This window comes from Python bivittatus, unplaced genomic scaffold (genome assembly GCF_059951505.1).
Source record: "Python bivittatus isolate LINGU-HERP-01145 unplaced genomic scaffold, Pbiv_v1 ctg000350_np1212, whole genome shotgun sequence".
In the NCBI taxonomy this organism is placed as follows: Eukaryota; Metazoa; Chordata; class Lepidosauria; order Squamata; family Pythonidae; genus Python; species Python bivittatus.
In genome coordinates, this window is record NW_028277074.1 from 21,159,681 (window position 1) to 21,185,245 (window position 25,565).

The window sequence follows — 25,565 nt, forward strand, 5'->3', positions numbered from 1 at the left end:
TTCCCTTTATCATTTCATTATTTTTTACTTCAGAAACAAAATTACACTTTCAAAAGTTCCTAAATAAACAAATCTACTACATTCATCTTCACTTTAAATTCAGAAATGTGCAATTTTTCTCTAACGCACATTTTAAACTTAACATACAAAAATAAAGAACTCTGATTACTAGAATTTGTTTTAATAGACAAACATATTATCAGGATAATTTTATTTTGAGAAATCAAAAAAGTGGAAGACAAAACCAACATTCAGGGTTTTGTTTCATAAAAAATATTACATACATAACCCTGAATAAATAGTTCTCAAAATAAAATTTCAAGAGGCCTGAAGAGAAAAATAAAACTAGTGTTCTATGAATGAACATATCTAACAACAGAACATCCTCATAAAGAGGTGGCTTAAAGACTATACTCTTCTATAGAAAAAAAGCCAAGATGTAATGGTACTTTTGTAAAGGAAGTCACTTACATCTCATTATGTATACAGTTACATAGCATCATGTATTTCCCATTTTTTCTATGCTACAACAAAATGAAATTATTTTATTATTTCAACAGTGTCAACTTAAACACCACCAACATGAAGGTGCTTTATTTTGTTAAATCAAGAGGTGGAGTGGTTTAAGTGCACCAACAGTCTGAATTATAAATAATTAAATTTGAAGAACTCTAGCAGGCATTGATCTTTACCAATAACACCTTAAATATTAGTACTCTAAAGCACAGAAGCTTTAATCATTTTAAAGAAAAAGCACAAAGCACAATTTTTTACAAAAAGAAAGTTATCACCTGTATCCTAATGGTCTCAAATTTACAGCATGGGTGCCATATATTAAAAGGTATATATGACAGCAAATTTTAATCCATATATTTATAAAATCAATAAGCATTTTCTTTATCACCAATCAGTTCAAGCTGTTTCTCCTTCAAAATCAATAGCACTGCTCATTTTTACAAGTTGCTATAATGTTTGGTAGCCATTTATCACATTTTTGTTCTTTAAAATTAGTAACTACTTAAGAGTTGTTTACAATATATACTAGTTAATTCTATTTATTACTGATCAATGAAATATTAAACACCGCAATAGATTCATCTGGTTCTGAACACACTAATATAGTATGACATAGGTAGTCTCAGCCTGCAGCACCATGCTATTTAAACAAACAGCATTAAAGCTGTTATCTAATGTTTATCCCCTCCCGTCACTTACTACATTAACAAACAAAATATCATTAAAGACAAAAGTTCTGCCTTCATAATGAGGCACATTTTGGCATATGTGCACAGACAGGCAAGTGCAAGTCATATTATCAAAAGAAAGCCTCCACATTTAACTTTTTCATAGAAAAATATAAATATATTCCCTGAATTAGAGGAAGAGAAGTTCCAACATATGTCTATAACTCTAGTATCACTAATAAAAGGAAAGTGGGCTAGATCTTCATGTTTCACAATCATCTTCATCATCTGCATACCTTACAGTTCGCCTGCCCCTATTTCTAGTTCTGATTTTGGAACGTCGATTTACTCGTTTGTATTTTGTGTAATGCAATTCATCAGAATCATTCTCTTCATTCAGTTTTGGCCGTTTCCTTCTCTGAGGTATTCTGGAAGATTCAGAAAAGCCATTATTTAACTTTTTATTTGTTGGAGTGGCTTTCCTCTTCCTTTTATCTGTTTTTATGCTTCCATTATTAATGGTTTTGGACTCTTGAGTTTGACTTTCTGAATCAGAAGAAAAATGGGAACTTCCATCAGGTTCAGATTTTGAGCTCTCTGGAATGCCTAGTTGTCTACTCTTTGACAGAGCATTCTTCTTTCTTTCTATATTGTGTCTGGTGTTCCTCCTACTTCTAAAATTATATTCCTTTTCTAGTTCAGAGTCTGCAGCAGAGTTGCTTGTTACATTATCCTGACTTGAACTTTTTTGCTCCTCAGATGTAACACTGCTGGAGGATTCTTCATCGGAACGCTTTACCGCAATTTGTTTTCTTTTAGGATATACTTTACATACAGTTTTGATAGAATCTTGTCTTGAGCCACTGCTGTGACTGCTCTTTTGTTTTAATACACTTTCTTTTTCAGCACCTAAATATTTTGCTTTTAGTTCTTTACTAGATTGCCTAGTTGAATAAGAACAGGTCTGATTGTTTTTCCCCTTTATGTTACATTCCTTCAGTTCTGTTCCACTATCTGAGAGTGACAGTGAATCATCCAGTACTTTTCTAGCTGCAACAGAGGCACTGCGGAGTGGAAGTATTCTGTTCTTTCTTCTACAGTATCCAACTTCTGAGCTTGAGAGTTCTTCCCTTGCATCACTAATAAGTTTTATTTTGCTTGCAGCCACAGCAGCACTTCGACGTGGAATTTTCTTTCCATTAAGAGTTTTAATATTCACTGCCACGCTATTCAACTCTGCACAACTTTTGTAAGTTTTTCTGTTCCTGAGTACTATTGGACTTTGGTTCATCTCTTGAGAAACTGATTCTGTAGAAGAAAGAATTCATAGATTAAATATTGCATTTCCAAAAGAAATTAAGACAAATGATAAAATTTTAATCATAATCAGTCCAAAATTGGTATAAATGTTGATTTACTGTTCACAACACTGTGCTTGTATACTCTGCCTAATAGCTTGGCTTGATTCCTCCCATCGACTGTGCAGACACGCTACATTATACTAAAAACTACAGTGAAGTTACAAAATTCAACTATCATTAAGATATTTTTGATGCTAATCTTCTGAGTGACTTTTGGGATTGCAAGTATTCATCAATAATCTTAATACAACAGACACTTTAAATTTTCTTCAGCTTCCTTTGCAGTTTTTTGTTCTCCCTAATTCATAACTTTGTATGTGAAAATCTTATGTGCATTTTGCATTGCACAAAGCTTCTTACTTGCTATCTTTTTTGGTTAACACTATTATTTTTTGCAATTATTTATTTTAAATAAATAAGTCCACTGGAGTTTAGCAGCCAATAAATTTAAATAATGTTAATTTTAACAAAACAAAACAAAAAAATTAAAAGAAGCACAAACCCCAACATACAAAAGCAACAATGAACTGAAGAGAAGGTAAGAAATTACAACATGTTAACTAAACCTATAGCATACGAGTTAAATATTAAACAATATTTAAAAATGTCTAGGTTAAAGAGAGGAGGATGTTCTATTATTGTAAAGTATCATGAAATCTGTACCAAAGGAAACACACTGCATTATTTTTTAATTTTCAGATAAAATTGCCTTTTCAAAAATAGATAAATTGTACATCTCTTGAATTCAATCCTTAATATCAGGAATGAGAGAGAGAGAGAGGGAGAGAGGGAGAGAGAGAGAATGAGAATTCCTTTGGACACTATCAGAGAAAAGTACATCAGTATTAGAAAAATTACCTTTCCTAGTGTCATCTGTTTTTTCTTTCTTTTTCTTGTGTTGTGGTGTGACATCACTGTAGTTGCTTGCATTGGAATAAGATTCAATTTCCAAATCAGAAGGGCAACTGGAGTCTACTGTGGCTTTAGATGTTACGTTTTTTGAAGATTCCTTGCTATTTGGCAGAGAATCTGTTCCATTTCCTTTATGCTGTATCTCAGATTCATTTTTTGCTTTTCTGGAAGAGTCTACAGTCTTCTGAAAGATGTTCTGTTTTTTAATATTCCCACTGTACTGATCTAATTCAGAATCTGCTTCAGATTCAGAACTGGATATAGTATTATGTGCAAATACAGGATGTTTATCAAGATTTCTATCCTTTGACAGTTGGCTTTTCTCCAGAATGGGATTTATACTATTTTCATATGCAGTTCTAGGTTTGTGCCTACTGGCTTTTTTAATATGCCATTTTTTTCTTTCAGCACTTTCAGAATCTGAACTGATTTCAGAGTCACTACTATATATCCTGGCAGCTGAGGAAGACTGAGTACACTTTCTCCTGCTGTATTGTTTCCTTTTTGCTTCACCAGACTGTTGGCTTCCATCTGCTGAATTATCTAATTGCTTTCTAGTTGCAGAAACAACACTGTGACAGTTCAGTTTTCTATTTTTGTTACTGTAGGCTCTAGTAGTTTCTGCATTGGCAAAATCTTCCTCATCGCTCATAAGTTTTAATTTATTAACAGTCACAGTAGCACTTCTGTGGGGCAATTTTCGAGAGATGTATCGTGTCTTACAAACTCCTATCTGACAATCACTTTCATGTGGTCTTTTTCTGGTAGATTTGCTAAGCCCATTTTCTTCAACAACAGAGTCTATAAAGACATACAAAATGATTATGTTAAAAAAACGCAAAATATAAAAGCATTAAAATTGACAAGCTAATTCTCTTAAAATAATTATATTTATAGATCTAACAACTGTAAATAATTCAAGTTGAACATAGTTAAGGTAAATAGACATCCTTGTAGCTAAGGCAGAATTTATTCATCATTAATATCCACCCCAGAAAGTTTCATTACCTGACTGCAAGAGCTAACAAGATGTATGATGACATTGCAATAGCTCAAAGCACTGAGTACTAGATATTTATCCTTGATTGAGGATAATCAATCAAGGTTGGGGTTTTGAGCATTGCACTTTGAAGAAAGGCTCACTGACAGCATCACAAAATGGCTGTCAATGAGAGTCATAGGAAGAAAAACTGTTGAAGCTTAAAAAAAAGTAACGGATATAAGGATGCTAGAGTTTGAGCCTACCCCTGGCACTTCTAAGACACTGTATATTCCCTCTCAGTTAAGATTCTCCCTCTAAATTTTTTCATTGCATATTTCTTTTAAGCAAGTTCTACTCACACCAATTACTTGTTTTTCTTTCTTTCAGAATCATTTTTCCAAGCTGATTCAACAATGTTCTTTCTCAGATACATACAATCCTTTGTAACATATACACAAGATATATCTTATATATGTTACAGATACATCTTCTAACCTGTCAATTTCCACCTTAGCCCAATTTCTTGGCTTTCCTACACTTCAGTAATTGCTTCCAGCCCAATCCCCTCAGTTACTTCTTGCACTACACTGAGTTACACCGACTTTCCCACAAATGATGCTCAGCACACATTTGATCTTCCTGCTGTTATCCTCAAGCCTTCCTTCAAATTCGGTAGTGGCAACTGGATCAATCTCTTCCTTCCTTTTATGGGGTGAAGAACTAAGGAATAAAGTCAGAATTAGACTAACCCTAACCCTGTACCAGTAACTGTCTACTGCTTAAAATTATTTTTAAAAAATATGCACATCTAGATCGATATATTACATATACTTGTTTGGTGCAACTAACTAAGGTTGTATTCCTGAGATGAATTAGAGTGTATAAATTGCACATAAATCACTGGATCTAGAATAGTTTGTTGTGCTAAATGACACCAGAAGAAAACTATGGAGCATGCATAAAATTACAACATTGTCCTAATACTTCATATATTTTAAAATACATCACCTTTCCTGATGCCTTTCCTTTTCCATCTTTTTGTTGAGGGACTGCTATCGGTTCCAGATTCTAAATTAGATGAGCTATTTTGGGCAAGTTTTGAAGCCTCAGAAAAGACACTGATCTTTGAAAAAGAAGGAGTCCCATCATCCCTCCCTGACTCCACTCCTTCTTCTGAGTCACTTAATATTTTAGCTTTCCTGAAGCGAACTGATGTCTTTGTAAAAGTCTGTTTTGGTAAAACATGGCATTCTTCTTGCTCAGAATCTGTCTCGGAATTGTTCCTGGCATTATTTTTGTATGAAGACAACGGGTGAACAGCTTTCTGAACGTCCTCATCATCTGACATACAGCTTTTGGAGTCATCTTCTGAACACTCTGGGCTGGGATTCATTTTGGGAGATACACGGCAAGCAGTTCTCAATAGCTTTTTACAATCTTTAGCAGGGTACCTCTTTGGTGTATTTTGCATCTCAGAATTTGAATTTCCACTTTCAGATTCACTAATATGCCTTTTTTTAGCAGCAACAGATTCAGTTTCAGAAGCTTTTCTTCTGTCAGATTGTTCTTCCAATTCTTTGTCACTTTCAGAATGCATGGAACTTTCTTCCTCAGAATCATTTAATAACAACTTTCTGGCTGCAGCAGAAGCATTGCGATGAGGTAGCTTTCTATTTTTGCTTCTGGTGCCACCACTTTCTGAGCTGAAGAGCTCTTCTTCTACATCACTCATCATTCTTAATTTATTGGCTGCCACAGTAGCACTTCTACGCGGTATTTTTCTGTGCCTACTACATCTATTTCTCAAAGTTTCATAAAGCTCATTTGAAATATCAGTTTTTCTCTGCCATATCCTTTTCCTAGTAGTCCTTTGGCTATCTGCATCCTCTTGCGAAGCTGGACGTGTAAATAAATAAATAAATAAATAAATAAATGCACACACACACACACACGCGAAATGTTTTAAAACATAATTTTGCCTATTCCTAAACTCTAAGCCATGCAAAGCTTTGGGGTTCTGGCCTTCTTTTAGTAAATGTAGGTGTTGGTTCTGTAATCTTTTATAATACATTTGGAGGAATATTTTGCCACCGTTACATTTTATTGACGGAATACATGCAGATAAAGATTTCAAATTTGCATTTAATTACTTTGCAAAATAAATAAATGAAAGGTGAATGGGCTGAGAAAAAAAGGAAGAGTGAGAAAGTTGTTGTTAGAGGCAGTTGATGAAATTCACATAAAGAGGTGAAAAGCTTTAAAGAATAAAGAGTAAAAATGAATGTGATGCATTGATATGGTAAAAGTAAGCATGGCTGGAAAGCTAGAAAGATATGGAGAGATACAGTGAATGCTACTAATGTAAGCTAGACCAGCAGTTGGACTTACTATGAAGTACCTTTCTGGTTACCAGCAAGAAGGCTTAATTTCACTTCTAGCTAAAATGCAGGGCTTAAGACTTCTACCTGTCTCATAGAAATAAATCCCTCCCTTCAGTCTTAAGTACTGCCTTCCAGGCAGAAGTAGTGGCTTTCCCATTGGCAACAGTTTGAGGGATGGGGATTGAGGTGAAGGGGAGAAGAAAAGTAGCATATGAAAGCAATTTTTGGCAATGACATACCAGCTGATTGATACCTTAAAAAGGGCCACTGGTGGGCTAAAGAACAACAGACTGGAGGAAGGAGCTATATGGAACCATCCTAAAGACCCAGTCCAAAGAGGGAAGGAGCAGCCTTCAGAGCTTGTCTTTTCACTAATTTCCTGCCTTTAATTTCTTTTGCTTACTACTACATACTCTTCTCCTGTATTTTGTATAACATCCCTTAATCTAAAAGGGAGTAGTGTGATGGGTATCTATGTATGCACTAACATGTTTTATTAATAGACCTCTATTTAGTTTTCAGATGCCAGTTGAAAGTATTGGCCTTATTAGCTCTAAATCTAACTATCTGAAGTCCAATTTATCACCAGGAACTCTCCTTTAATAAGATCTATCTCATATTATATGGCATCCAATAAAACATTCAAAATGACTTCATGCCCACAAGTACAAGGTTGCATTAATTAAGATGTACTTTCCTATAATTCCCCCAGTCCACCTGAGATTGGGGCAATTTTAAAAATATATATATATCTACAGTACTGTGCAAAAGTTTTAAGCAATTTAGAGTTTTAGTAGTATATAGATAGATATTTACCAATTTGTTTTTGCTGATACACTCTACTTCTAGTAATCCTGAAGTTACTTCGTTTTTCCCCAGATGTTCCATTGTGTAATATTGGAGATGACAGAGCTGTAGAACTCTCTTTGCTCTCCTCTGAACTACTTGAAGATGAAGCAGTTGTTGAATTTTCTAGCTCACTTTCTGGAAGAATTAAATGATATAAGACTTTTAAGTACTTCTCCCCTTTACTTTTACACAGTAAGAAGGGGCAGTCAGTGTTTAAATAGTTTTTCATTTTAAAGTATGCTGGATTGTACTGAATATATCCTGACAATAGAACAACCCTTAGTACTCCACTCTCTGCATGTAAAGATTTGGGGACCTCTTCAGAAAAGATTTAGAACAATATAGAATAATAAGAAAAAAAAATGACATCAAATCCTGCACACACAAAAAAATCCAACTGTTTAAGAACAAGGATTGCTGCATAAGTGAGCTGTATAAAATCTAAGGTTAATATCTGTCAAACGTAAATAATTACCGTATTTTTCCAACTATAAGACGATACTTTTTTCTAAAATCCTTACCCTAAAAATTGAAGGGCGTCTTATTCAAGGAAGTCAGCCGAGAATCGTGCGGTTGCAAAACTGTCCATACTTTGTTTCTGCAGAGAGGCTTCCTCTTATTGCTAGCCTCCCATCACGAGTGAAATAGCTTGTCTCCCAAACAGATTTCCTCCAATCACGAGCCTGATGTAACTGATGTCAGCTGATGCTGAACAAACCAATTAAAGGAAGGCTGTTTGCAGAGACAAGCTATCGGCAGTTTCACTCGTGCTTGAATGTAATCAGTTATGCAAAAGAGCCTGGAAATAGAGCTGCAGAGAGACGGTTTGGACCTCCTCCCACTGAGTGTATCAGGTAAATGTTAACTAATTACTAAATAAAAATGTATTCTGCACTATCTTTAAAATATTGATTTCTTAATTTTGGGTTGGAAAAGTGGGGGTCATCTTGTACATGGGGGTGTCTTATTGTCGGAAAAATACGGTAATGTTAACTATAGATTTAAAAGACTCTAAATTAACTAGATCCCCACTTCCCCAAAAACCATTTTAGAAATACTTGGAACTTATTTGCTTTTTGGTTACTTATATATGAAACACAGGATAATTTTCCTGATAAATTAGGACTCAGTATAGAAATATTTCAATTAAATACATAGGACATGTATCTATCAACTTTAGCAAAATAAGAGCATGTTGATAAAGTTGTAACATTTAAAAAAATAAAATTATCAGTCTTAAACACACCAAACATTCAAGCCAGTAGAGGTGGTTGTTTTTCCTACATTTTATTAAAAATTGGTAGATTAGAAACAATTTGACCATTTGGTATTGTGATTTATTTTCCCATAATTTAAAGACAGTAGGGTACTAAATAAATGCAAAATATTAAATTTTATGGAAGTATAATGGTCACATTAGAAAATGGCAATACTTCCACGATTATTTGATATGTGTTTACTCTGCAAATAGAATAACACTGCTATAGTTCCAGTCCTGGGAATACATTGACGCTTTAGTTTTCAGATTCACCTCTCCAAAGTCAGTGCTAAACAATTATCCACACACAGGCACCTCAAGAAGGGAAGGTTATGGCTTCCAGGTGAGGACCTATGGTTGGTTAGACATCCCTGCAAGTGTCTCTATGAGCAGGGACAGCACTTCAGTGAAGATTGGCAGCCAGGCAGCAAGTTCTGGCCAACGAAATTTTCTCTGGAGAAGGAGAGATCGAGAGATTGCCCACTTGTGCTCTGGATAGCTGCTCCTTGCAAGGGGACTGCAGAACTGAGCTTCTTGCAGTCAATTGTGGGTTAAAGTAGGACCTGAGGGATTACCATCACACTCAAAACCGCTATGCAGCCCGTATGGACCCACAAAAGCCTCACTTTCTTAAACACTTTCAGATATAATTAATTTACATCTTCATACTGGTACGGAAGAATAGAGATACTTGGTGAGTCGCCTTCTTTTTGGAATTAAGAATGGGGGGGGGGGAACCACTATCTTGAAGTATTTTGACTTAAAAGCAAAAAATTGAACAAGATTGTGATTTAAGAAAGTTTTAAATGGATAAAGGGGACAGTTATTTTAGAAAACAGAATAATAATATATATTTTTTTTTACAAAAGTGCCTTTCAAAATAGTAAAATTAACCAGACAAACAGACCAGACTTTTGTGGGAATGTTGACTGCTTATTATTAAGGAAAGTAGGCAATGGTGGATTTTACAAAATAAGAAAATGAGGATAATATGAAATAAAGATGAATTATGCAAAACAAAGAAATTTTGAATTTGCAAATAAACCAGGGAAATGGTTGGCATATAAGTTGTGAAAAAAAAGAACAGAAAAGAAAGTGATGCTAAAGTCACAAGAAGGAAATAATGTAATAACAGATAATGCTAATTTGTGAAAAGTGTTTCACCAGTATTCTACCTTATATAAAGGTCAAGAAATTTCCATGGAAAAAGTGGATGAAAGTTTACATAAACAGAAGTCGCCGAAGATTACAGAGAATCAGAGACAAATTATGAATGGACCTACAGTATATCAATAAGGGAAGTTTGTGATGCTATTAAAAGCAAGAACAGCACCTGATTCAGTTGGTCTGCTGGCCTCTTATTATAAATGTTTTGAGGATAAACCTTTACAACCTTCACAACAAATTATGATTATTATTTTATAGAATGGAAAGATTCGGGACAGCTGGAAAGAGGCCAATATAGCATTAATATCTAAAGAGCCCAGGACCTGACTTTAACAACAAGAAATTATCCACCGATATCTTTATTAAATAATAAGTTGTTTACAATGATTTTGGCTGAAAGACTGAAAATAATTTTACAGGATTTTATTCATGAAGATCATTGTGGGTTTTTACCTAAAAGACAATTACGAGATAATATTAGAAATGTGTTGAATATTTTGGAGTATTTGGAGCAGCATAATGAAAAGCAAGCTGCATTGATCTTCTTAGGTTCAGAGAAGGTCTTTGGTAATTTGAACTGGATTTTCTTGTTAAGAGTTCTGGAAGATATGAACTTTGGAAATAATTTTATTAAATGGGTAAGATAGATTTATACCTCACAGAAAGCGCAAATAATTGCTAATGGAGTATTAACAAAACATTGAGATTCAAAAAGGAGCAAGACAAGGATGCTGCTGTTTCCACTCTTGTTCGTTTTAGTTCTTAAGGTACTGAATAGAGACATAAGACAAGATAAGAAAATTGTGGGAGTAAAGTTTAAAAAAGAAACTTGTAAGTTAAGGGTATTTGCTGATGACCTGGTGGTAGTTTTGGAGGATCCGTTAGAGTAAAAACATTAAGGGGAAAATTAAAGGACTTTGGTATGCTAGAAAGTTTTAAGATTAATAATCAGAAGATGAAGATGTTAACAAAAAATATGAAAACAGAAGATCACATAGAACTGATGGAGAAAACTGGTTTTAAGATTGAGAAAAAAGTATAATACTTGGGTATTACTATGACAAATATGAGTAATGTTATTTCACAAATAATTCACAAGTATGTTATTTCAAAATAATTATGTTAAGACATGGAACAAAATTAAGAAGGACATGTTAAGATGGGAGAAATTAAAACTGTCACTGTTGGGGAGAATTTCTGTGATAAAAATAATGTTTGTTTCAGACAATACCTTTTATGACAATGGATGTACTTATTCAACCAATGACAAAAAGATTTATCTAAATTTATTTGGCAAGGGAAAAAATCACGGGTTAAATACAAAGTTTTACAAGATACAAAGGAAAGAGGAGGATTGGGTTTACTGGATTTGAAATTGTTTTTTTTTTTTTTTTTTTGCAGCTTGTTGTTTTGTTTGAATGAAAGACTGAGTGTTGCTGAGAAACAAAAACTTAAGAGTTAGAAGGCATGACCTGAGGTTTGGATGGCATGGATACTTATGGTATGATATAGTTAAAAGTTATGTGGTTTTTCAAATCCACTTTATTAGATGTACCATATTGAGAATATGGAATACTATAAATGTAAATCCAAGCTGTGCCCAAAAACATCTTTATGGTCTTAGCACAAGAAGCATTTTACAGAAGAGAAACAACAGGCAAAGACAAATGGTTAATGTATTGGAGAATCATCAAAGGCAATATAAAATTAAATGAAGAGAGCAACTAATGGCAGAAGGATATAGTTGTCAATGGTTTTCCCATTTATAGCTATCAGAAAGATTTAAAATAGATAAAAAAACTTATGGTTTGGATCAAAGAAAGACAGAATTTGAAGTGCAACTGTGTACAGATGATGAACATGTAATTTCTAAAATGTATAAACTTTTGTTGAAATTTGAAATGGAAGAACAGGTTAAAGAATGTATGATAAAGTGGGTTAAGAACTTCGGTTATAATATACAGATGAAGCAATGGGAAATATGTGGCTGAAAAAAAGAGCCACTTAAGAGCATAAGATTTTCCTGTGAATGGCTTTTGCAGTGCCTCTATTGCATCTACAATCTTCTACAGGAATGCCAGCAAGAACATTACTCTGGATTCTGGATACAGGGTCCCTATGCACAAATGGCATACTTTTTGTTGTCCATGAATTCTGCCCCCTCTGGAAGGAAAAGAAAATCCCATCAATATAGTTAAATATGCACAGAAAGCCAGAGATCTTGGCCACCATCGTGTAACTAGGATGCATGGCTGAGAACATTAATGATCAGTGGTACTGGAGGGCAAGTACAACTAAGAAAATCAATACACAAAGGGGTGAAGTCATCCCTTAGTAAACCTCTGAGGGCACCTGCCCTTATATAAAACTCCAGGCACTTCTTATCTGCCACACAGATAAAACCAAATAAAAACATATAGTGTAGATCAACCCCAGAGATGAAGGACCATGTGTGACCATGCAGTGGAGTATCTACAAGGGGAAGAAGTTATGGATTCACTTTTATTTGAACCAGGAAGTAAAGTGCCATGAGAGAAATGTTCTAAAGGATAGATATTCCCAAAGACTGACGCTCAATGAAAACTGAATCTGAGACTGAGTTCCATTTGTTTAAAAACAGAACCCTGTTGCTATATGCTTTATGTCCAGTGTGATTTCAAAGGGATAATTTGAAAGCACAAAGAACTCTGAAAATAAGAGACACTTTAACAAATTTATAAACTGAATTACCACATTTAGAAACCAATGTCCATGGATAACAATGAGTTCACTCAGCAATCCCAATTTGGCTTGAAATACATCCATTGTCTCAGTAGGGGAAGGAAGAGGCAAGTAGAACAGACAATTACTGCTCCAGACTTACTTTTCCCTGAAAACATGTCTACTGGAGAAGATCCATGGAAAAAATCCATACTAATCCTTTAAAAAGAGAGCTAGTTTGGTGTAGTGGTTAAGGCACCAGGCTAGAAAGCAGGAGACCATGAGTTCTTGTCCTGCCTTAGGCACAAAGCCAGCTGGGTGACCTTGGGCTGGTCATTCTCTTGTAGCCCTAGGAAGCAGGCAATGGCAAACCACTTCTGAAAAACCTTGCCAAGAAAACTGCAGAAAATGGTCTAAGCAGTCACCAGGAGTCAACAATGACTTGAAGGCACCCCCCCACCAAAAAAACCTTTAAAAAGTGTAAGCGCATAAAGGATTTTTTCTCAGTGTCAATGGGTTTTTTTAAAAAACTCTGTGAAGAGCCCCACCAATTCCTTACTCTCATCATAAAGCCAAGCAGAGCAGAAGCAAATTTAATAACAAAAGTTAGTTTTTTCTTAAAGCAAGTTTAAATCAGATCACTTACCTGATGACAGTGTGCAACTGCGCACTACTGCTGTGTTTCTGGTCCGTGTATTTGATCCAAAATATGATGCAGAGGTGGAGTCAGAAGATATTCCAGCAATACTACGAGTACAACTAGTAGTATTCCCTTTATAGCTTGTAGCACAGGATTTTCTGCCTGAGATATTTTGATTAGAAGAGTCTTCGGTCTCAGACTGAGATTTACAATGCTTCTGTTTTGCACTTCTTAACATACAAAATGAAAACAATATGTATTTGATTAATGCACTTTATTTTCTAAATGCCTTTGTAATTAATTATACTGTAGTGGTTAAGCTGTTGGGCTAAGAATAGGGATACGCAAGTATACAGTGGGGCAAAAAAGTATTTAGTCAGCCACCAATTGTGCAAGTTCTCCCACTTAAAAAGATGAGAGAGGCCTGTAATTTTCATCATAGGTATACCTAAACTATGAGAGACAAAATGGGGAAAAAATCCAGAAAATCACATTGTCTGATTTTTAAAGAATTTATTTGCAAATCATGGTGGAAAATAAGTATTTGGTCAATATCAAAAGTTCATCTCAATACTTTGTTATATATCCTTTGTTGGCAATGACAGAGGTCAAATGTTTTCTGTAAGTCTTCACAAGGTTTTCACACACTGTTGCTGGTATTTTGGCCCATTCCTCCATGCAGATCTCCTCTAGAGCAGTGATGTTTTGGACTGTCGCTGGGCAACACGGACTTTCAACTCCCTCCACAGGTTTTCCATGGGGTTGAGATCTGGAGACTGGCTAGGCCACTCCAGGACCTTGAAATGCTTCTTACGAAGCCACTCCTTCGTTGCCCGGGCGGTGTGTTTGGGATCATTGTCATGCTGAAAGACCCAGCCACGTTTCATCTTCAATGCCCTTGCTGATGGAAGGAGGGGTTCACTCCAAATCTCACGATACATGGCCCCATTCTTTCCTTTACACGGATCAGTCATCCTGGTCCCTTTGCAGAAAAACAGCCCCAAAGCATGATGTTTCCACCCCCATGCTTCACAGTAGGTATGGTGTTCTTTGGATGCAACTCAGCATTCTCTCTCCTCCAAACACAACGAGTTGAGTTTAGACCAAAACGTTTTACTTTGGTTTCATCTGACCATATGACATTCTCCCAATCCTCTTCTGGATCATCCAAATGCTCTCTAGCAAACTTCAGACAGGCCCAGACATGTACTGGCTTAAGCAGGGGGACACATCTGGCACTGCAGGATTTGAGTCCCTGGCAGCATAGTGTGTTACTGATGGTAGCCTTTGTTACTTTGGTCCCAGCTCTCTGCAGGTCATTCACTAGGTCCCCCCATGTGGTTCTGGGATTTTTGCTCACCATTCTTGTGATCATTTTGACTCCACAGGGTGAGATCTTGCGTGGAGCCCCAGATCAAGGGAGATTATCAGTGGTCTTATATGTCTTCCATTTTCTAATTATTGCTCCCACAGTTGATTTCTTCACACCAAGCTGCTTGGCTATTGCAGATTCAGTCTTCCCAGCCTAGTGCAGGTCTACAATTTTGTTTCTGGTGTCCTTCAACAGCTCTTTGGTCTCAGCCATAGTAGAGTTTGAAGTGTGACTGTTTGAGGTTGTGGACAGGTGTCTTTTATACTGGTAACAAGGTCAAACAGGTGCCATTACTACAGGTAACGAGTGGAGGACAGAGGAGCCTCTTAAAGAAGTAGTTACAGGTCTGTGAGAGCCCAGACATCTTGCTTGTTTGTAGGTGACCAAATACTTATTTTCCACCATGATTTGCAAATAAATTCTTTAAAAATCAGACAATGTGATTTTCTGGATTTCTCCCCCCCCCCATTTTGTCTCTCATAGTTGAGGTATACCTATGATGAAAATTACAGGCCTCTCTCATCTTTTTAAGTGGGAGAACTTGCACAATTGGTGGCTGACTAAATACTTTTTTGCCCCACTGTACATCCTCACTCACCCATGCAATTTACTAGGTGATTTTGAGCCACTCATGATCTCTCAGCCCAATCAACATCAAAGGATTGTTGCTGGGGTGGAAATTTAGAGGGGAAGTATTATGTATGTTGCCTTAAACTCCTGGACAAAAGTTAGGATGTACATGTAATGAATAAAAATAAAATGCCTCAATGAAAGTTAATAAAATATTTTTAAGATGCAACATAATACAAAATACTCTTAAAAGAAGTTTCACTATTTGTACTATGAATATTAAGGTTGAAAGACTAAGGAAAATTAGTTATTAGTTAAGGAACCTGATTGGAGGTCAATTATGGTTTAATGAGATTTCTGTGGGAAAAATGGTAAAGAAGAAAATAATTTAATTTTAGCAAATTTTGAAACGGGTAGGGGGTTGGACTCAATTACTTCAGAGGTCCTTCTAACTCTATGATTCTAACTATTGGATGCTTATATTCACTATGGAAAACAAAAAAGTAGAAACAATTAACAAACATGGAAGAAGTAAACAACCATTGTGACCAGGTATCTGTTCTGATTGTATGTTTTTGTTATGACTGGACCACAACTGGTTTTCCTTTATGCCATTCCAGCATCCACAGAAGTGTTATTAACGCATTCATGGATATCATTTTCTCATAAAATGTTTACGCAGCAGAAAACAGTATATGATGAAGTACAGTTGAAAAGTAGAAGAAAACTAACTGAACATGAGAATTTACCCCAGCCGGCTACTGCAGTTATTAAATACTACTTAAATAAGGACCAGATCATCTAATGCCAAGATGTTCCTAAAGTAATATGGAGCTCAAATAGCGCTAAAGCTAAACAAGAGAAGGAAATGCTGCTGCTTCAATCAACCAACAACTCTTTACATGAAATCTGCTCATGCTGTATAACCCTCATAAGTTCAGCTGGACTCACTCCCAGCTCAGTATGCTTAGGATTGCACCTTTAGCTAATATAAATATTTTTATACTATTTTATTATTCACCCCGTTAATTTACCTCAATGTTTTGGCAGAGTGCTGTACATATTTATTCTGACTTTGCAGCTTCCTCCTGTATCTTTCACTTCTCCATATTCTTTCATTGTGCTTCTGCTCAGTTCTAAAGTCAGAGAGAACTCTTCTAGTTTTTTCCTCAAATAGCGCAGATAATCTCAGTGTCATACTATATATCTAGATTAGGAAATGCAGACTGAATTAATATACTGTAAAGTTAACATAACTAACAAATTAATAATTTTCTTTTAAAAAGTATGAACTAACAAGTACACAACTCTATCACACTATTCCCTTTCAGCTAAGCAACAACAGACCAAAGAAAAGGAATAAAAAATAGTAAACCAAAAAAATTAAAGGTATGAAATAAGAAAAGGAATAAGAAAAATAACTAAATTGATTCTTTTCACTTTTATTTATAATTCTATTCATTCTGGTAGAGGGTTGGTTTTTTTTAGTACTTTTCACCCAATTTGAAAACAATTTATTTCCATCAAAATTGCTCAGTTTTTCTCTATCTCATTACCTTAACCAATCCCTGTTCTCTTTGACTACATTCATACTAAAAAACAATTTATTTTCTCTTCCTCATTTTCTTTGCAGCAGTAATTCTCTTTTAAACTTCTTTTCCTCATCCACAGGCTTTTTCACTTCTACTTTCCACCAAGCATCTTTTTTATATCCTGCATTAGCATAACTTCATGGACTTCTGTAGAATAATAGAATTCTTTTCACTCTGTTACAGTTTCACATCCGCTTCCCTCATGCCCACTTGCTATTCATCCTCTTGGAATAGTAATCTATTTTCTAATAGTTTTTATATAGGATATGCACTTTCTCTTCCTGCAGTCATTTAATTTTCACTCTAGTTTGTTTCACTTCTTTCCTTTTCCTCCATGTCCTTTTTTCCCCCAACATCCTCTACACTCAGAACCTCTTGTCAGCATTATATCCATTCCTAATTCTCTCTACTCTTCATTATAAACAATCAAATCAATTATACTTTAAATCTGTATTTATTCCTTTACTATGTGTGCATATGAAAAGGTTTAGGTTTAAATCACATATTTGAAACAAACAGACCTTCTCCTAGGTAGATACACATCAAATGGTCACTGTTCTGAGTCTTCAAATGACCCTGTCACGTTTTCCTGTAATCTCTCATCCCATTCCTGACCATCCATTCATGTCACTTAGTATTTCCCTCTAAATCACACCCAGAACATTCCAAGATTTTTCCCCAAACTAACCTCTGATTTTTTTTTAAATTCCATTTTCTGGAATCATCATCAACCTACGGATTCATATTTTCATATGCACCCACTATAATTCCCCCAAATCAGTCCACTTTCATTCAGATCTATTATATTATTTTTCTTAGTTTCACTTTTTTAAAAAAATTTCATTTAAGTAATGCTCTTTACCATATACTCCTCTTCCATATGCTACTGTTATCACTAGATGGACCCATCCACAGATAATAATAATAATTTAAAGCCAACCCTCACATTTTTAACCAAATTACTGTGAAAAATGTTCTGCCTGCAATAAGCCGACCCTCAAAAATTGTCGTATGTTTTAATTTTCACAAGTGGCTTATCCACTGATAGCACATTTTTCATCGTATTTTGGTTAAAAATTCAAGGGTCGGCTTATCCGCGGATGGGCTTATCCACAAGTATATATGAGATATATGGGTACTTTAAAAAAGTATTACCATATATACTCACAGATAAGCCAAACCCAATTTTTGGGGTGTATTTTGGCATATAAAGTTCTCGGCTTATCCGTAAGTATATATAGTGCTTCTCTGGTAAGCTATTCATGTATTTTTGGCATTCTATTTCTCAGTGTGGTTATAATTAATATGTGCACCAATTTAAACATAAAAAATTAATGTTGCCTAATAAATTGCAGAAAAGTGAACATAATGGGATGGAGCAGTATTTGAAAATCTTATCCAGGATATTTTAATTAAAACAGATTTAGCTACATAGTTGAAAGAAGCTGCTTATGCATTCAAAGCATGTATTAAGGACTGTCTAATGTCTTTGTACTTATTCTCCTTTAAACCAAATATGTTTCTAAAGTAAAACTCCAAAGTCTATTTATCAACTGCTCTTTAAGTTCTCATAACAGGGTTTTCAATGACTTCATGCTTTCAATTATCTTCCAATATGATTTTCGTTTCCTGTCCTTCCAACCTTTGCCCAGTTGATAACGATACTGATTCGGTTAGTGTGGTAAACAGTATAGAAATGTTACCTTGGACCTTTTGTTTGGAGTATATGCTTTAGCATTGCTAAATATTAGTCTGACATCTTTGCACAGTTCCATTGGAGTATCATAGTTTCCAGCTTCTAGTGTTTCCTTTATTGTGCCTAAGTCCATTGGTGTGTCTATAATTTCTCTGTAGTCCTAAATAAAGATAACCAAATGGCTCCATTATTAAAAGGCTGGGGTGGAGTTTCTCATATACAGATGTGAAAGCCTGTAGACAGATAGACAAGACAGACACAGAGAGGAAGTATGCAGACTAAGTAACTCTAATATGCATTTTTCTAAGCACTAAAAAGAAGCACAACTGATACAGCCATATGAATATGCAGCTTGGAATGAAGTCTGAGACTGAAATTAGTATGTCTATTATCTCAAATAGCATTTGAAGAAGTGGCATCCTAAGATACAGAGAATATATTACCAATTCTTGTTTATTAAACTCTAAAACCCTAGTGAGGTTACCTTATACCTTACTCCAGTATAATGTTTTTTCCTATTTACATTTTTATTACCATTCCTTTGCAAGGCTATTGCATAAGTGCCAAGCTAAAGAAATACTTCTTTAGCCTATAAATATCCAGTTTTCAAAAAGTGTAGTTCTTCTCTTGGCTGTGATGATAAAAAGAGGACAAAAACTACAGCACTTATATTTCTTTCTGAAGACTCAAAGGCCAGAACAGAGACAAAGAAAGAAAAAGAGAGAGAGAGGGGGAAGCATCTTGCATATATTTACAAAGATTTCCAAGCATTTTAATTTCAGATGGATCAGAATGTTGTTCATTAATATACATTTATATAGCCTTTACATATACCAATCTGCTTGCCTAATGAGATCCTCATTAGAGGACCTGTTTTATGTCCAATAGCCCCATAAGTGCATTTAACTTATAAAAGGGCAGCAGATAGCTGCACTCAGATTCTTCAGCTCCCTTTCAACCAAGGCTTCTCTTGTCTTATCTACAATGGCCTTCCACCAAAGTGTTGAAGCTTCTCCAGAACAGTTTTGGGGAATTCATGCTTCAGACATTAGATTATTTTTAACTTGCTGGAAACTGTCAATTTAATCATTTTCAGCAGGTTTTATTCTGATGCTTATAGTATTTGTTTTTATTAGGGCTGCACTCTGTGATTCAGTACAAATTTTGAACCAAACATGGAATGCAGATATTCAGAGTGCCCATCTCTATTTCCAAAACATAGCTTTGAAGTTCACAGCACAGAAAGGATAGTGTTGCTGCACGGCAAAAGGATGTTCTTTTTTTTTTTTTTTTTTAAAGTACCCTTTCTGTACTTATTTCATGGCTCAGTGGGGAAGACAGGAAATACTAAATTCAAGGTTCAGCAGCCCTATTTAAATCAGGGAGTCATTTGTCATCAGAATAACTGTAACTTAGTTGCTTTTTGGGCAGTGGCAAGATCGTGATAGGTTGCAGGAGAGATAGATGTGTATGTATTATGGCTGTGCAATGAACCATATTCAAAAAGGAAAAGGAGACTTGGAGTGTGCATCACCATGGAATGGTAGCCATTCTGTTTACTTTTCCAATTAGCAAATAAAATACTTCCTTTTAGCTGCACTACAATTGAACAATGGTGCCCGCAGGTTGATCCACCATAAATAGCTATCTCAAGTGAATACCTTTCTTGTTCTGAATAAGAAGGTACAATGGATAAGAGAATGTTTTAAAATGTGGCATGAATGATATTACTGTAACAGATTGAAGAATAAATACTTACAGGATACTGCTCCAAATCAACAGGCTGTCTAAATGGCTCAGAATCCTCACACTGGAAAATTAAATTAACAAGTTCCATACATTGCTTCTTCCATCCATTTCCATCATAGCTTGGTTTTGCAACATTTTTTCCCTTCAAGGATTGTCTCTTAAAAAAAAAAAGTATAATATCCATAAATATTTGATGATATTTAAAAATGCAGTTATAACAAATGAAGTACATTCAATATCCATCTACTTAAAAATAATAAAAATAATACAAAATTACTACTCATTCATAAAGAACTTATGGATAGAGAAAACTGACTTACTTTCCTAGAAGATGTCCTTGGCTCATAATCATCATCCTAGGAAGCCAACCAGACATATTCAACATAAATTTATTTTGTATTAAGGTACTGAACACCATTTTGCTCAATAAGTTTACTATACTGAATCCAAATTAGTATTACAAATGGGGAAGATTAAGGCTTAATAAAATAGCAATGAAACAGAAATATTAATAGTTAACTGCATAATATACGAATAATATACAAATCTAGCTTTATTACCAACTCAGTAGCAGCAATGCTGTCTTCATTTGTTGCAGTACACAACTCAAAAATGTTGGTACAATTTGGATTCCTGAAAAATATAAGTGCTATTTTAGACACAAAAGCATGACTGCTGACTCTATGTAATGTAAGTTTGAAATCTATTTTTCTGAACATTAACATTTCAGGTGGCTTTTAGAAATAAATCAGAAATTCATAGAATTATGTTTCAAAGTACAACAGAAATGTATGGAATATAGAGTTATGTTAATGAGGAATATGAATACTTGGTGGAATAATAAAATGATTCCTGCAGAGGAAAAAGGAATATAAAGAATGTTACATAAAATGGTGACAAAGAGAAAAAGGTAGGTGTAAAAAAAGGTAGAGAGCGCAAGGAATGGATAAAATTAAATGAGGAAGAGAAAATGCTGGGTGATTTTGATGGAAATAAAATACTGTTCTGAAAGTAGTTGAAGAGGGATAAACAAGAATCCTATAGTGAATCAAATTAAAAACTGATGAAATAATCTGGGATGAACTGAAGTAAGGAAATACTAAGAGATTTGTATGGGAATGACAGAGACATGCCAAAAAGTGGAACACAAATGATGCCATAAATGTTATTATCCAAGGAAAAAGACTGATGAAAAAGAAGTAATAAATGTTGTGAGAATGTTGAAAAATGGTAAAGGTGTCAGGTAGAAATAGTGTTACTAGAGAAGCAAGTAACTTGCTTCATGCATATGAAAATAATGTTTATTGTACATTTATTGATTTAGAAAAAGGATATTATAGAGTAAATACACTTAAATTATGAAATGTTTTGCATAAGTATGGAGTTGAAGATTGGTTGCTGAATCTGGTAAGATGCAATTATCTGATAAAGTAAAGTATGTATGATAAATGTATAAGGACTGCTTGTAGTGATGTTAGAAGTGTATTTGTTGAGGATGTGAATGTCTGTGTCTTTTTCTATATAGATGATGCCACGTTGTTGGCTGAGAATCTGAATCATTTGTAGAAAATGTTAGATATGCTAAGCCATGCAAAGTGTACAAGTTCTGGCAATCTGACCAAAATTCAATACAAAACAGTATTCCAAAGTTTTCAGTTTATTCACACAACTGATAAAGGAAATTCAAACAAGAACAGCAAAACGCTTTTGGTTTCTAAGCCTCAAGCATAGGTAATTGCACTGCACAGCATTGTGAATTATTTCTCTCTCCTTTTAGTTTTAGTTGGTAAGATAGAAAAACTATTTGCCTTTAAAATATACAGTAGGTTTTTTCCCTCAACTCAAACTTCAAAGTAAAATAAATCTAAGTCTATATAGATGTGCAGGTTATGATACAAGTTTAATGTATGTGTGCACTATTCTATTTTTTTACCCTACCTGTGTTCAAATAGTAGAGTTCAGGAAGGGATTACAGAGATTGATGGTAGAGATTTTTATTGTTATTGTTATGGTATATGTGATTGTAAATTTCTTTATTTTTATTCTCTGTGTTGTTTGTGTTTTAATCTTAGTGTAGATGTTTTGATTTTTTTTCCTTTCATATGTTGTACACTGCTGAGAATTGTGAGATTGCAGCAGAATGTAAACTCAATCAATCAATCAATCAATCAATCAATCAATCAATCAATATATGAAGGAAGAGTGAATGTGTTGAGAGGAAGGGGAAGAAAAAGGAAGTTGCACTTAGACGGAGATGGTAAGACCCTCAAAAAGAGAGGGACCAAAAGGCAATGTATGAATTAGCATATGGACATGGTGGAAACAAATTTAATAAACCCAGAAATATATGGAGAGCTACAGTAAACGGTATTACTGTAAACTAGGTTTAATTGGATTTCATACATACAAGGACACAGAAAGCAAATAAATCTGATATCATTATAAACAACAAGCCCACATTTTACTGTTCTATTGATATAACACTTACCTAATAAATTCTAAGAGCTGATCTGTGATTTTCCGAGCAGACCTAGCAATAGTGCTATTGGGTTCATTGAAGGTCCGAGCATTGCTTTCAATACATCTTACTTCCCAAATCAATGCAGAAAGTCTCCTACGTTTTAGCAAATCAACAGTTAAACTTGCAGTCTCTAAAACTGGAAATCTTTAAGCAAAAAAGTATCAATATTTTATTCTTACTTATACTGTACACTACTAAGATCCTAACAAAACTGGACAATATCTAAATACTGTTAAATAAATAAAAAGAAAAAACAAACAAAAAATCCTTTTAAGACCATATTTTAGCAAAATAATGTACTCTCTTACACTCCAGTGGCCATAACTTTGAGGACCCAGCATAACTACCATTCATTCAGCGCTGTCATAACTTTGAACGGTTGAACAAATGGTTGTTAAGTGAGGACTACCTGTATGCCAAATCATCTGCTATCCTGCCTGACCATCTGCACCTTCTATTCAGGTATCTGAATCTTCTCCTTTTATGTAAGGGATTCTTAGTAATTTTGTAATTAGTAAGAAATGACTGCTACCTGGGTAGCTTAATACTTCTGAGAGCAAACAAAAATCAATTATATTGGATTCCTGTCTACCCCAATAAGTGATTTCCCCATTACAGCCCTCCACAGTTCTTCCATTCAGAATAAGATTCATTGCCATTTGAAAGTCTCCAGCTCCCTTAATTTATCTCTGAATTTTTAGGATGATGGGAAAGGCAATACTATTACATCATGTAAGCAAATCTCTCCAAGACATGGTTGGCCCTGAGTCTGCCTGCCTTTCGGATGACTCTTAAGAATCTAGCTCTTCCCCTAGGCTCTTCCTAAGGTTAGGAAGTGTTGTGGCCATCTTGATTATATTGGTTATTTTGGGTTGTATGAAATTGCCTCATGTGCACTATGTCTTTTTTGTTTGTTTCTTAGTGGTTTCTATTTTTGATGTTATTGTTATGATTTGTTTTTATCCTGTAGGCCTGAGTTGCATGCAATTGGGCAGTTATATAAATAACTGTTTATACACATACACACACACACACTTTCACCCCTGGATTGGTAATGAGGCTGGTGTGACTTATTTTAGGGTCTCTAGCCCCATCCCCACAAACAATAATCTGTATCCATCAATGCATCCAGATTCAGTGAACCCCTGTCTGTGGAATTGCCGGCCCTAGTCCTGGCCTGTCAGAAGACAAAGTAAATAAATGAATTTGGTAAAGAGTAAAAGAATAGGAAAGAAAAAAGGGTAAAGGTGGAGATCTGCCTAAACTGAGGAAGTCCTTAACAGAGCTAATGGGCTTGGGTAAGACAGGACTGAAACTGAGAAAGGAATTATCCCCGTCATAACTTTCTCTAATCCTGCTCTTGGAGTGAGGGGGAGAAAGATACCTCTATCTCGCTGTACTATATGGTAACAATAATTTTGCTATGCAGCCAATCAGCAAAACTGTGTGTTATGTTTAATGCAGCTGTCATAAATAAATATTAAAAAAAGAGATGTTCTGTTTGCAAAATCTCATGGAGGGCATTTTTCAAATTTATAATTTCTCCTCCAAGAGTTTGTGGGCAGGGTATTTGTTGCTTCTCAGTAGAAATAGGTGCCAGCATCTCTCAAACTAGTCAGACTTGCTGCACAATGCCTTTAATTTTTTTCCCTAGATTCATTTGATTTAAAAATAAAGAGGAAACTAGAATGATGTAATACTAGAAAAGAGACAAATATAATAGAATGCAGACTGAGGAGATAGAGGGAACAACTTCACCAGTTTGCCTTCTGGTATTATGATAATGGCCATATTCACCATTTTAGGAATACGCAAGTTTCTCTTTTATAGTAACCACTTTTTAAGTACCTAAGCTCTGAAAATCCCATATATGCTCATCTCCCTGCAAAGAATACCAATCATCTGTGGTTTAACTTCAGAGGAATTTTATAAGCTAGTTCTATTAACTGGTTTCTAGTACCAAATCAGACTAACCTGTGGAAATGATTTTCCAGTCTCTGCCTGATAGTCCAAAGATCTGTTGGATAAGCTACTACTGTACAGTACTTTGGATATGTATTCAGATCAACTGGACCAGCAAAAGCTGCTGAAATATCTGTCAAAATAATAGTTTTAATTGGTTGAAACAACTAAATGCATTGTCAGCAAATAATACAGCATATAGTAAATAGTAAATTAAGAGTTTATTTTACAAAATCTGGACAGAGCACTGCTTACAACATCCAAGCAACTGAACTCTTAATGTTAAAACACTATATACACACCTTTACATTTATAAAAACACAGCTATCAAATGTTTAAAACCTTACCAAGACTCAAAAGCTGATCAATTCCACAAATAATTCGTTCACACTCTTCACTCTGCAATTTCCCCTGCCATTCTCCTTTTTGAGGTTTATACAGTAGTTTTGCCATCTCTTCAGCAGTAACGGAAACACTCGCTCCCAGTTCTTTAGGCTGATCAACTAATTAAAAAAAAATACAGGTGGAAAGGAGAATAAAAACACAATGTAGCAAGGTTAGTAACATTCATTTTTATGCCAAGCTTTTATATCAGAAGTTAAGCGGTGTTTTAGCAACAAAATCATTTCCATTTTTTGCTTTCTAAATATTTCTGTTCAGAATTTTCCA

General features: G+C 34.9%; 1 protein-coding gene across 2 annotated transcripts in view; it reads right to left on the minus strand.

The window, feature by feature from the left end:
• Window positions 1-713: 713 nt before the first annotated feature.
• BRWD1 (bromodomain and WD repeat domain containing 1) overlaps window positions 714-25,565 on the minus strand; it is a 76,215-nt gene continuing 51,363 nt past the window's right edge. For both annotated transcript variants that reach the window (XM_015889283.3, XM_007435208.4), the window contains exons 30-42: window positions 25,244-25,399; window positions 24,909-25,029; window positions 22,902-23,027; window positions 20,974-21,046; window positions 20,734-20,769; window positions 20,424-20,570; window positions 18,672-18,824; window positions 16,411-16,583; window positions 13,441-13,664; window positions 7,637-7,804; window positions 5,448-6,335; window positions 3,404-4,258; window positions 714-2,492 (exon numbers count right to left, since the gene is read on the minus strand). In XM_015889283.3, coding sequence (XP_015744769.1) covers window positions 1,447-2,492; window positions 3,404-4,258; window positions 5,448-6,335; window positions 7,637-7,804; window positions 13,441-13,664; window positions 16,411-16,583; window positions 18,672-18,824; window positions 20,424-20,570; window positions 20,734-20,769; window positions 20,974-21,046; window positions 22,902-23,027; window positions 24,909-25,029; window positions 25,244-25,399 — 4,166 coding nt within the window. In that variant the 3' untranslated portion in view covers window positions 714-1,446. The remainder of the gene's footprint in view (window positions 2,493-3,403; window positions 4,259-5,447; window positions 6,336-7,636; window positions 7,805-13,440; window positions 13,665-16,410; window positions 16,584-18,671; window positions 18,825-20,423; window positions 20,571-20,733; window positions 20,770-20,973; window positions 21,047-22,901; window positions 23,028-24,908; window positions 25,030-25,243; window positions 25,400-25,565) is intronic.